Below are 12,860 nucleotides of genomic sequence, written 5' to 3' on the forward strand. Positions count from 1 at the left end.
TGGAATATAATCATATTCATTAAATAACATACAGGTGGACCAACCTGTGAATGTTGATATACTTTTCTGTTCAACTGCTTGGACTTTTTTCCCCACTGAAATAAGACATCACCTGTACTGCCTTTACTGCTTTTTTACAACTTCAGGCAACCATGTCTTCAAAATAAAAAGATGACATTGGAAGAGGCCCAGGGACTTGCCCCAGGTGGAGCAGGCAAATTAACTTGGGCAATTCTAAGTCTCAAGTGGATACTTTTAACTGCTGTGATCATCTTGTATTCAGCTGCAGTTGTGGCAGGAAGCAACTGCTGGCTGCTTAAGATAGTCATCTAATTAGTCTGCTAATTTATTTTTCAGTAAAGTGGAAAGACAAGAGAGGGAGAGGAACAGCTGAAGCAGGCAGCATAGGTAATCAAGGTTTTGAAGAGGGAAAGGACATTTCAGAACAGAAGTCACGCCAAAGGGAAAAGGGCTCTAGGGATTCTCACTGGTTTGGAGCCCAAGGTAAAACCACTATTTTTGTAATTCTGGGTACAAAGAATATGGTCTTTGCTGGCTAGAAGAATATCGACTTTCAAACTACTGTCCATCTAGCCATGCAGAATGCACACACTCAGACAGATGTTTTGCTCTTTCCCTTTCTTTATTTAGTTCTGTGCTCTGCACAGAATACAGGATGATATGTTCTTTCTCCAGAAACTAGTCCCTTCCCCTGCAGGAGGATTAGAAAGGGCACTTGGCATGATGAGAAGATAATAAAAATGGCTGACAAATCCATGCCGGCTTCCTTTCCAATTCCCCCTTTCATTGCATACAGTGAGTCACCCATGCACCCAGAAGTCAAGGGAAAGTGTGATTGTTCACCTGGTCAGCCTCTTCCATTAGCCTGATGAGATATATGGATATATGGAATATATGGATATATGGAGATATATGGAATTGGGACCATATATTGGGACCATAGCACATATCCCTTCCACAAGTAATATTTGGAAATCAATTCTACTGATCCCTGGTTAATCACTTTATGGGTTAATTCTGGGCTAATTAGCAATTCTCACACTCTGCTGTGGGAAAGAAAGCAAAGTTAGCCTCAGGCAAGGGACAGGAGAGAAAAACAGAGGTGGGGGACTAATTTATGCCAAGAAAAGCAGGCTGCTATGAAAAAAAACCTGTCTTTCCTTGTAATCTAACAGCTAGTGACAAAATACATCAGTTGAAATGCTATTATGTAAAGTACTGGTATTTAGCAACAATAATGGTAGGAGCAGAAATCTTCAAGGTGCCACTAGCCTTTGCTTTTGCTGCAAAAGGCAAATAGACTACAAAGAATAATTATTCAGGATAATACCAAAGGTTCAGCTAGTCCAGCATCCTTCTTGCCCAAATGATCAAATACTTATGGAAAGCACACAAACATAAGGGAAAGAACTACTCCTGCTGTTCTTGCTGCTTAGCAACCAGAACTGAGTGTCATCATATCTAATAGATCTTTAAAAACCCCTTCTGCACAAATTTGACCATGTTGCCACAAATTCTCCTGTTCTGAGAACAGATGTTGTTCTCAGATACATGCTATTTCTGTGACTATTATGAGAATTCATATGGATTTAATTTAATATGTACTTAATTCCCATCATCTGTAAGAGCTACTTAGGAGGAGATCCAAAGAAAAGAGGAAGAATGTTTTTTTCTTAAATTCACACCCTCTAGTAGACTACAAGTCTAATGATCCCCAGACACACAGTTCTTCTCTCCAAGTTCAAAGTCCTAGCAATGTCACTGTCTTCTTCAGCTGCATGTTTTGCTGAACCCTACACTTGGCTTCTAGAAGGGCCCAAGCTCAGTCATGAGACATGGAAATATTCTGATTAGCAAATCCCTTCTCATTTTACCACTTTTTTTTTCCTCCAGAATCTGCTGAAGGGAATGGAGAACAGAATACTATTTACTGCTTACTCCTCATCCAATTAGTATATCCCCTTCAGAATAAATGCAGTAGCGCCACGAACTTTTTTGAAATAAGTATTTAGACATGTGTTCAGATACAATGACCACTTCTGAAATTTGGATTTTCTTGAGGGATCTTGAGACAATTGCCCCAAAAGATAAGCTGGACCAACAAAGCAGAAAAAAATTCACAGCCCCAAGAGATGTACTTTGTACACTTAATGCTGATATTAATTTATACTATCTCTGGTAAAAAGACCAAGAATCGGACATCACAACTGAGGAATGATATGAATGTGTGCTCAAATATTTTGAGATTCCAAAATAAATAACTTTTCTAATTAATTAATAAAAAGCACTGTTCCTTGCACAAAGACCATGAAAAGATTTTAAGAAAAACTTTTCCAAAACTATCAAGTAAATGAAGTGATATTTGATAAGGGAATTTTATTACTGGCATTTAAAATGGCTTATATTAGAATTGTACCAAAAGTAGATAAGGATCATACTCAAGTGTGCTAATTATCATCCTACCTTATGGTGATAGTGATAAAGATTTTAATATTAGTGTCACTACATTATTTATTAAATAAATTTATATGGCCACTCAATCCATGGTGACTTTAGGCAGCTTACACCATTAAAATTCTGCAATATAAAAAAATTCTAACCCTTTTCTTAAACTAATCAGAACTATAGAATGTAATGCCTAATAAAAAAGATTCCATATTTTTTTGTCATGCTAAATTGACTTTAAGGGACAAATTTTAAAAATTAGGAAAAATTTTGACATGGAAAAATTGATTGGAAGCAAGGAAATTGACTTTGTAACAATTGATAAGACAATGAAATTGATTTTTTTACTCTATGCTGAGTCAAATATCCACCAGGTGTATAACCAATGACAAATTTACAGTCACAACATTTGTTAACAATATTGTTTGGAGCAGCAGCATTTTCAGCTTCTGAGAACGTGAACAATGTATTAAATAATTAAAACTAAAAAAAAACACCATTAGTTTCTATAGATATTTATATCAATAAACCAATTTGATATTGAGATATTAATAAATGAAATAAATAATTATAAGTTCCCATATTGCCTAGAAAATGGGTGTTTTAATTTCTATAACAACAGTGTAAATGGACTTCAAATTAAGACTTACACCCCCAAAATTTAGAATTTGCTGGATTCCATTACATTTATACAAAAAAGGACTGTTAAAAACAGCATTCTGTTGGAGATAACAGAATAACAGAGTTGGAAGGGACCTTGGAGGTCTTCTAGTTCAATTCCCTGCTCAAGCAGAAGACCCTATAACATTTTAGACAAATGGCTGTCCAGTCTCTTCTTAAAAGCTCTGGAGATGGAGTACCTACAACTTCTGAAGGCAAGCCATTCTCCTGGTTGATTATTCTTACTGTCAGGAAATTTCTCCTTAGTTCTAGGTTGCTTCTGTCCTTAATTTTCAGCCATTGCTTCTTGTCTTGCTTTCTGAGGCTAATGCTTATCTAAACCACATTTTTATTACCAAGTTCTGGGACAAAGTATTAAATTATATAAATAGAATTGTGTGACAAAAGCTAAAATGTTCAGATGATAATATCCCTTGGACTATGTATCTAGAACATGGAATTTGACAACTGGAAAATGTAAATGGATTTATGCCCTTACCACAACTAAAAATATTGTTATTGCAAGACTGGAAAGATAAATCTATGGCCCCATTCACCCAATGGATTGATTGTGTTTGCCTATAGATGTAGACTTTGTATGGAATATAAAATATAATAAAATATGGGACTCAGTTATGCAAAATACAGGTTAATATATGACTATATAAATGCATTAGAAATAGATATGTGCTTGATTAAATGCATTAGATAACCATGTGCAGAATTGTAACTATTTACAGCTAAAATGATATTTTTTTCTTTTGTCTTTTTTTCACTTAAAAACACTTTGTTTTCTTTGACAATGCATGTATTTTTATCTTTGTGGGTTTCTTCCCATTTCTCTGTCAGCATTTTAAAAGCAATAAAAAAATAAAATAAATTGCAACCTCTCCTGCTTTTATGCGTTCTTTAATGAAGAACCTGACATTTAGTTACATCACACATTTTCTGACATCTAAAGGTATTAAATAATGAGGCTACATACCTTCTGACCCTCTGAAAAGAGAAATTAAACTGCTTTTCTCTTAGGTATATTTGCCCATGTCCTTTTCTGGCAGCTTTCCCTCATGTTCCCATTGTTAACAAGTCTATCACAATGTATGAATTGCTTGGATGTCAGAAAGGCACAAGATAAAGTGAGAAGGAACAACATTTGTCACATTTCTATATCTCACTTAAACATATTTGACCCCCACCCCCTCCCATCACTAGGCCAGACCACTGCAATGTGCTCTACCCGGGGATACCTTCGCCATGAAACCTAGCTGATGACTATGCACTAGTCACTCTCTCTCAGCCCAATCCACCTCACAAGGTTGTTCTTGTGGGGAAAATAGAAAGAGGAAAGTGTGTTGGATATGTCTCAGTTATTTTTAAAAATAAAGGTGGGATACAAATAAATATATAAAAATACAAAATAGTACATTTGAAGGCTTCTTGGAAGCTGCAATTGGTGCAGAGTGCAGCTGCCCACATGCTGGTAAAACAGAATAAGAGAGTTGGAAAGAACTCTGGAGGTCTTGTAGCCTAACCCCCTGCTCAGGCAGGAAACACTATACCAGTGATGTCTAACCTTTTTGGCGCTGAGTGCCAAAAGCGTGCGTTTGTGCGAACACACCCATAATGCAAAGCACCCCCCATGCGCCCTGCCCCATACATGCACACGTGATGCCCCCGGGCGCCCCCCCCATGCATGGCAGAGACCCCAAAATCAGCTGGCCAGTGGGAGGTGCACATGCATGAACGGTAGAACTGAGCTGGGGTGACTCATGTGCCCGCAGAGAGAGCCATAGGTTTGCCATTTTAAACAAATGGTTGTCCAATTTCTTCTTAAAAACGTCCAGTGTTGGAGCACTCACAACTTCTGGAGGTAATTCATTCCACTGATTAATTGTTCTGTTAGGAAATTTTTCCTTAGTTCTACGTTGCTTCTCTCCTTGATTAGTTTCCATCCATTGCTTCTTGTCCTACCCTCAGGTGCTTGGAGAATAGCTTGCCTCCCTCTTTTTTATGGCAACCCCTTAGATAGTGAAACACTTCTATCATGTCTCCCCTCCTCCTTCTTTTCATTAAACTAGACATACCGAATTCCAGCAACCATTTTATATAACTTGTAGCCCTTCTTCTTCTTCTTGTGCCATATCTATCATCAGATGTTGGTGATCAGGTTGGCAATCCTATTCTTTTAGCCCCCCCCCATCCCCTAATCCTCTTTGTTGCTCTTCTCTATACACTTTCTAGACTCTCAACATCTTTTTTATATAGTGGAGACCAAAAATGGATGCAGTATTCCAAATGTAGCCTTACCAAGTCATTACAGATTGGTAGTAACACTTCATGTAATCTTGATTCTATCCTTCTGTTAATGCAACCTAGAACTGTGTTGGCTTTTTTGGCAGCTGCAGCACACTGCTGGCTCATGTTTAAGTGATTGTCCACTAGGATTCCAAGATCCCTCTCACAATTACTATTGAACCAGTTACCACCTATAGTATTCCTGTGCATTTGCTTTTTCTTGTCTAAATGTATAACCTTACTTTCTTCACCATTGAATTGAATGGTGTATGAGAGCCATTACAGCCATGGAACACAATAGGCTTCTGGGAAAAATTTAATCATTACGGTCACTATGTATTGTCCTGTGCCTGACCCATTATTTTTCCCCTTTGCAGAGCAAAGAGATTGGAGAGGAAGAGATTATAGGAGGAATCAGGCACACAATGTTCATCCCTTGTTCTATCTCTTTGCTCTTGGGAATATGATAAAAGAGGAAAAAACTGGGTCAGGCACAGGAAGGATTGCTTGTTTCCTATTCCCCCTTTCTGAAGAACAGAGACTGGAGAGGAAGGAATGATAAGTTAAAAAGCAGGCACACAATGGGGAATACATCAGCTGTTTGCACAGGCTGCCAAAGCCAGTGCATTCTCCACTGTATGTCTACTTACTCTTTTGTAATCCCTTCCTCTTCAATGAATGTAAATACAAAGATCAATCCCATACTAATTATTCCAGTGCCAGGGTGAACATTTGAAAGGTTTAGGAAAGTGGAGAAATGGAAAGCACAGACCCCATGATTTCCCACTTAGTGATCACTATTATTACCAATAGAACTGCCAGTCCCAATTATGGTCATTAAATGAGAACTTACATTTCAGGCAAAACCAACCTATCCACTTCATTTGTGGTTAGAATGCTGAGGATACCCAAACTATGAGTGGGGAATTAGAAATGATATTCTGTGTTGGTCACTCTGTGTGGATAGCCTTTCACCAGAAGTCAGACTAGCATGAACTACGATAGCTTGCCATAAAGCTGTCAAAGCAGTGTCTTTGTAAGCTGATGTTGGCAATGCTGGGTTGGCACTATCAAGTAACTATATATTACTATTGGGATTTTATTCTTACTTCTGTTATGCTGGGCTGTTTTAGCCATTTGTTTTGATGTCTTTTATAAATGTGTATTTTCATTGGTTATAGGATTTTGCTAGTACATTAAATAAACAAATGATCACTATCTATAGACAAAGACTAATGTGAAGAATTTGCTTTCATATAAAATTAAGACAATTAAAGGATCTATCCAAAGCCAGTAGAGGAAAAAACTGGGTTGGGTTGGGTGGGGTTTGACACCCGTGGTGTAGAGGTTAAAATATCAGGCTAGAAACAGAGACTTGGGTGGGGTTTGACACCCGTGGTGTAGAAGTTAAAATATCAGGCTAGAAACAGAGACAGTGAATTCTATTTCCACTTCAGGTACAAAGCTAACTGAGCACTCTTGGATTAGTCATTCTGTCACAGTCCTGGGAAAGAGGCAATAGCAAACCATATGTAAAGTCTTACCCAGAAACCTGCAGGGACTTGTTCAGGCAGTCACCAGGAGTCAAGACTGACTTGAATGCACCAAAATAAAAAATAAAAAAATAAAAAATCCCCTTTAACATATACTTTTGTAACTTATACACCAATACATCAGAGATACAATGTATTATTAAACCAGTTCCTTGGAAAAGGAAGATTTTTTTTTTAACTGAAAACATAGCTTTGCCTTTCCTATGGAATTGTGAAACTTAAGCATATATAAAATAAGTTATCTGTCCAGGATAATGAAAATTTAGTTCTCTATACTGTCATTCATTTATAAGAAAACATTAATGTATTTCATTCAAATGTATTACTTTTTGTTAGGACAATAGGAGAAATCCTGTAATGACAATCACATACATTTAACACTAAAGGAAAATATCTTGGGAAAGAATCGGGAATGTATAATTTCTTTGTTGAAGGACAGCAATTTTAGATTGGATCAATGACAGGCGAGACGTTCCATATGGCATAGGACACAATGCATGTTAATTTGACTATGTACATAAAATGTGATAATCACACAATAATTACATGACATAAATTAATATGTTTACTCTCTTCTAAAGTACTGGAGAATTGAAACACGCAATAATATACCAGAATTTACTCATATTTGTGTTGGAGCAGGAAATAATTGTGGATATCCTAGTCATTCTTATTCGTCTCAGATCATGAAAAAGAAGTTTTCCCCTAGGGACATCAGTGCTGTCTAAATTGAGGTTGGTGAATACACTCTCCCGCCCCTCTATTTCACTTTTTCCCTATGTTGCTATTGGAAAAAGCAGAAATGAAAACAACAACCACTGAGGTGGAGGACTTAGTCCTCCTGTTCACAACTTTTTTCTAGTCAAAGTTATTGGAAGGGGCTGTCAACCCTCTAGTAAGTAGTTCATACAATACGGGGAATTGATTGTCTAGCCCAGGTATGTTTGGAGTTAAATTTAGTCCACTCAGGTTTAAATGCTTGATCAATTCCATCAGGGAGTTTATTTGAGATGCTTATTTATCCTTCTCTTATCCACATCATGTGAATAATGTTACAATACTTCAATATCTAGTTGACTTTATGACTGTGGTGAAGTATTTTTCATAAAGATAGTATCTTACAGTATAGCCATAAAAATCAGTATAAACATTTGAAATAAACATGTTCATGTTTATAGGGAAATTGTGGCAAAAATTGAGAATGTCAGTTATTACTATTTATGTAGACGTTCAACACACAGAGAGTTTATTTAGAGTACAAAATAACTTTCCTAAGAAGGCAACAATTTAAAATTCAGCAAAAGGATAACTGGGGTGGGGGCTCACAAAAACCAGAAGTAAAAGCAGGGAGGAAAATGGATTCCTGCTACAAATTTAGATTTTTTTTTGTCTTCTCTTTACTTGTTTAATTGAAACCATCTGCTGAGAAATGTGTGATGTACTTCTGTACTCAAAAGAGGCCTTGGTAGGTCTAATAATTATAGGGAAAATTGCTAAATGTTACTCTCAGTAGAAGACACCAAAACAATCATGTATTTTGAGTCAAAATGCTATATTGCCAACATATAACAGCTCATTTCCAGTTGTATTATTCATATTTTTGTTTCACTGATATACATTTCATTGTATTTAGTAATACCTTTCTCCAAAGTATTGTTAATGAGAAAATAGGGATCATAACTTTTCAAAAAAATCTTTGAATTAATGATGCCAAATTGGCACCCTTCACATTGATGTACCATCAGATTGCCATCAGTAGGGCTACTATACAGTATGTAGTGGTTTGGGTTTTATAAAAGCTGATGTCCACTACAACTGGACAACATTACCCAGGAAAAAAGTAATGTATTTTTTTAGGTCAGTGCAAACATACACTGGTATTAAAGAGTGAGTGGGAGTCCCTTGAAAGCAGAAGAATCCCTCTGATGTAGACATCAAATGATACCTTGATGAATACATTAGTTGAAGAATAATTTATGGGTGAATAAATTATTACTGCATCCCCACAATTCATAAAAAAGATACAGCTCTTTTAATGAGTTGTAGAAAGGTGTTCCATTTGTGCTTCTGCATATTCCAAAACTCCTCTTCTGAATTTAATCAGGGATACTACATAGTCCCATTAGATTGATTTCAGGAATGATGTGGCTACAACTTTCATAATTCCATTACATTGGAAGATGTTTTTCCAAGGTATCATCTGCCATCGTTCCTAACCACTGAATGTGGTGTCTAGGAATGATGAAAACTGTAGCTCAAACATACTGACAACATTAAATTGGAAAAGGTTGGCTGTTGGTTAGGCTGCTGTTTAAAAAAGATTTATTTTTGTACATTTCAAACCAACATTCTAATTCAATGAAGCTATCAAGTTTGCTATTAGGGGGAATGATGATTCTGGGATTGCTGTGAGATATAATTTTCTGGATGCATGAACTAAAAATTACTCTGATAGTTCATTGGGAATTGATTAGACATGTTCAGATTCCTAAAAGTTATTTGTTTATACAGATTCCACTCTTAATATTTATGGTGTGTTTAATAAATTGTTCATATAGACATACTTTTTACAAGTAGGTGCAAACTGCTCTAGGAATTAGAATTCATATTATTGTATCGGCAGGATACTGGTGATGGAAACATTTCATAAAAAACAGTTTGTACAATGATTTAAACAAGATTTCTATGCAACAAAGGAAAACATTTGCCAGTATTATTGAGAACTAAAGCTACTGCAAAACAGACTGTGTCACTTTCATTAGTGAAGTTTGAAACCTTACATTTTCATTCCAGGATTTCCCATTTGTGAACATTTGGTAGCTCTGCTCAGATCAGCAAGTTCTTTTGATTAAATCAACATATCACTGCCTCTCATTGAGGCAAGTTTTTAAAAGCTCAAAAGAAATGCAGCAGCCAGGTGAAGGTTTTACAACACAGTATAGGAATGACAGTGAGTTGACTCCTGAAACTGTAAGTGTCAATAGTGGGAATGGTTGCTGGAATTGTGGAAAAAGCAGAATCATCTGATTTACAAAACCTTTTGTACACCCTGAATTCTAAGCCAACATTGGGAGGAAGAAATGGTGATCAAAACAAACATAGCAAGGAAAAAAAAGTTAACAGAGAGCCCCACATATTTTGATATTGACACTACCTCCACACAAGAAATAATGCATAGGAACCCACATTTTATTTCCATCCTTGTTTCAGACACGCATAGACATTTAACATTTGAGTATACAGAGGAAATATGGAAATAAAAGCAAATGGTTTAAGTAGCTGAGGAAGAATGCTGAGGAAGCTCTTGTCAATTCTCCTCCTATATGCCCCCATCTAAAGTTCTATAATCAAATAATCTTCTCAGACCAAACAAAAAAATAGTAAAATTGCATGCTCATTATTATAACAAAAAAGAGAGTAATATATGCATGGGTTCTAACCTAAACTTTATTTTTTAAAACTGAAAAAAAATATAAATTTATACAAAAATGGTAACTAATGAAATAATTTTACAAGCCATGCTAATTCCCATAGGCTAACATATTTAATCCCTATTTTACTATCCCAAAATGGCAAAATAGACTATAATGCTACTTATAGAATAGAAATAAACAACTGGGAGATCAGATAGAAAGGACCTAATTATTTTTTTGATGATTTTCAGAAATGCTTAGTATGGAAGAAGTAATAAAAAAAGATACTGCTCCCCTGCTACAATCTGAAACCAAATAGTTTATTCTGATATCAATGCTATGCAAACATCAATTATGATCCTCTTTGGGTTCATCACATGCAGATTAGAGGAATTCATTTGCCATTTTTCCAAAGTGGGTTGCTCAGTATGTCCAATAGGTAACATTGCATCATTATCAGAACTAAGCAGGATTTCTTGATTCCCACCCAAAATGATTGCTAATTCCTACACTCTGCAATTTTTACCAAGACAATGTTGTATTCTCCTACTTTAACACCATCAATTAAAGTAATACAGTAGTGCAGGAAACAAATTTCAGAAGATCACAAACTAATAAGGATGTTATATCTTTTGTAATGTTTTGTTTAAACAAAAATAAGCCCCATTAAGTTTAAATCGAAGCCAGTGCACTGAATTATAATCTCCAATTTATAGTGACCACAGTATGGAGAAATTAAATGGTCTTCTAAGTATTGTTCAAATACAAGCATGGCAAATGGTTATCCTGGCTGGGGATAAGGTGAGCCAAAATCCAGTCACAGGAAGCCACAGGTTAGGCAATCTAATTTCATAAAATTGATTAATTACCTATTCCTGTTGGGATAATAAATGGAATCCTTGTTTTATCTTCCAAGTATCTGTGCTGGCTTGTTTTATTTTTCATTCATATTATGGCTTTAAACTGTTTTTATTGTGTTGCACACTTTTTTAGAAACTGTTTTGAATGTGTTATTTAAAAAAGAATTGTCCATTTCAAAATGAAGGTCATACCTCCATCAGTATTTCAAATGGCAGATGAAATAGGAAGTTATTAGACGCTACCCTATACTACTTGGCTTACTTTCGTTGGCATGAGTTGCAGTGTGAATGAGTTAAGTGTGTTTTGCTGGCTGAGTCCAAAAGGAGGAGTCTTGCATTAGTCTTCTTGTTTTTTGTTTTAACTCACCCTTCCCAAAGGATGTGTGTGTGTGTGTGTGTGAAAATTCCGTTATTCTTCAATCTGTTCATCTATAAAGAGACGAATAAGAACAGAATAACAGAGTTGGAAGGGACTTTGGAAGTCTTCTAGTCCATCCCCATCCTCAGGCCGGAAACCCTGCCTACACCATTTCAGATAAATGCTTCTTAAAAAGGAAAACATTTCTTTTTTTAAAAAAGAGCCTGGAACTACTGCTGTAAATTTGACATATCAAGCTGGGTTATCCAAAGGGTCAAATTTGTTTTATACTCCAGACTTTTCTCTCTTTAAAAAGTAGGGAAGATAAAATATGGGGGAGAAAAATCACATACATTTCGTTGTTATTCAAACACTTCATTTCAATCATGACATTTGATTTCAGCTTTCAAGAAAGATTGGGTAATGTGGCAGGGTGAGTTGTGGCAGGTTTCCTCAGCTCTTACACACCTTTACACCCAATACCCCACAGCTCCTTCTCACGGGGCCCCGACTTTTGTTGTCCTTTCAGGCCTTTGGGTGCACAATTCACCACCTCCCCTCATTGACCCCTTAATGAGGCCTCAGGCAAGTCCTCCATCTTTGTTCCGTGCCTCCCCGGGGTCGTCGTCTAGTTGCCAAGGCAGCGTGCCGCCCTCCTCACCTGCTGAGCTATGCTCAAACCCTCCGCTTTATCAACCATTTTCCTCCCTCCGCGCGGTCCGAGTTGGCTCATGTGGACGACGGCGTTCCTCTCTTGGTCGGGTCTTTTCGGACGCCAAGCGCTGACGTAGGATCCCGTCGGGTGAGGGAAGCCTAGGCTTGACAACCGCCGCAGCCATCTTTGTCACGGGCGGCGCTGCCCTTTCTATTTTGCCCGGGCCCCACTGTGTTCGAGGGGGCGTGGCCACGGCTTGGTTTTCTGGCTATCCCACAGAAACATCAAGATTTGAGAAAGGCGTTTGTAACTCTGCTGGGTGTGTTAGCCGATCGTTGATGTTATGTAGTCTTCCCCCCACCTTCTTTTTGCATTTAAGTCGCTTGAAAATAAAACCATTACAAAGCCCATCGGAGTGTGTGCGTGTGCATTTTTGTTATCGTTTTTGTTATTATTTAGTTGGCGTCTCCTCCCGATTCCCCCCAGAGTCCCGTTGGTGGCTCTTAAAATTGGAAAGATTTTAGAGGTCTTGTGGGATATTCTTTTGCCAAGCTGTAATTATGAAGTGCTACTATTGTGGTCGGCTGTCCTTTAAATTGT

The 12,860-nt window shown here is 37.0% G+C and overlaps 1 protein-coding gene across 1 annotated transcript in view; it reads right to left on the bottom strand.

The window, feature by feature from the left end:
- CCDC167 (coiled-coil domain containing 167) overlaps positions 1-12,409 on the bottom strand; it is a 25,918-nt gene extending 13,509 nt beyond the window's left edge. Inside the window, exon 1 of the mRNA XM_032214901.1 lies at positions 12,267-12,409. Coding sequence (XP_032070792.1) covers positions 12,267-12,338 — 72 coding nt within the window. The 5' untranslated portion in view covers positions 12,339-12,409. The remainder of the gene's footprint in view (positions 1-12,266) is intronic.
- Between the last annotated feature and the right edge of the window lie 451 nt (positions 12,410-12,860).

This window comes from Thamnophis elegans, chromosome 4, assembly GCF_009769535.1.
Source record: "Thamnophis elegans isolate rThaEle1 chromosome 4, rThaEle1.pri, whole genome shotgun sequence".
Lineage (NCBI taxonomy): Eukaryota > Metazoa > Chordata > Lepidosauria > Squamata > Colubridae > Thamnophis > Thamnophis elegans.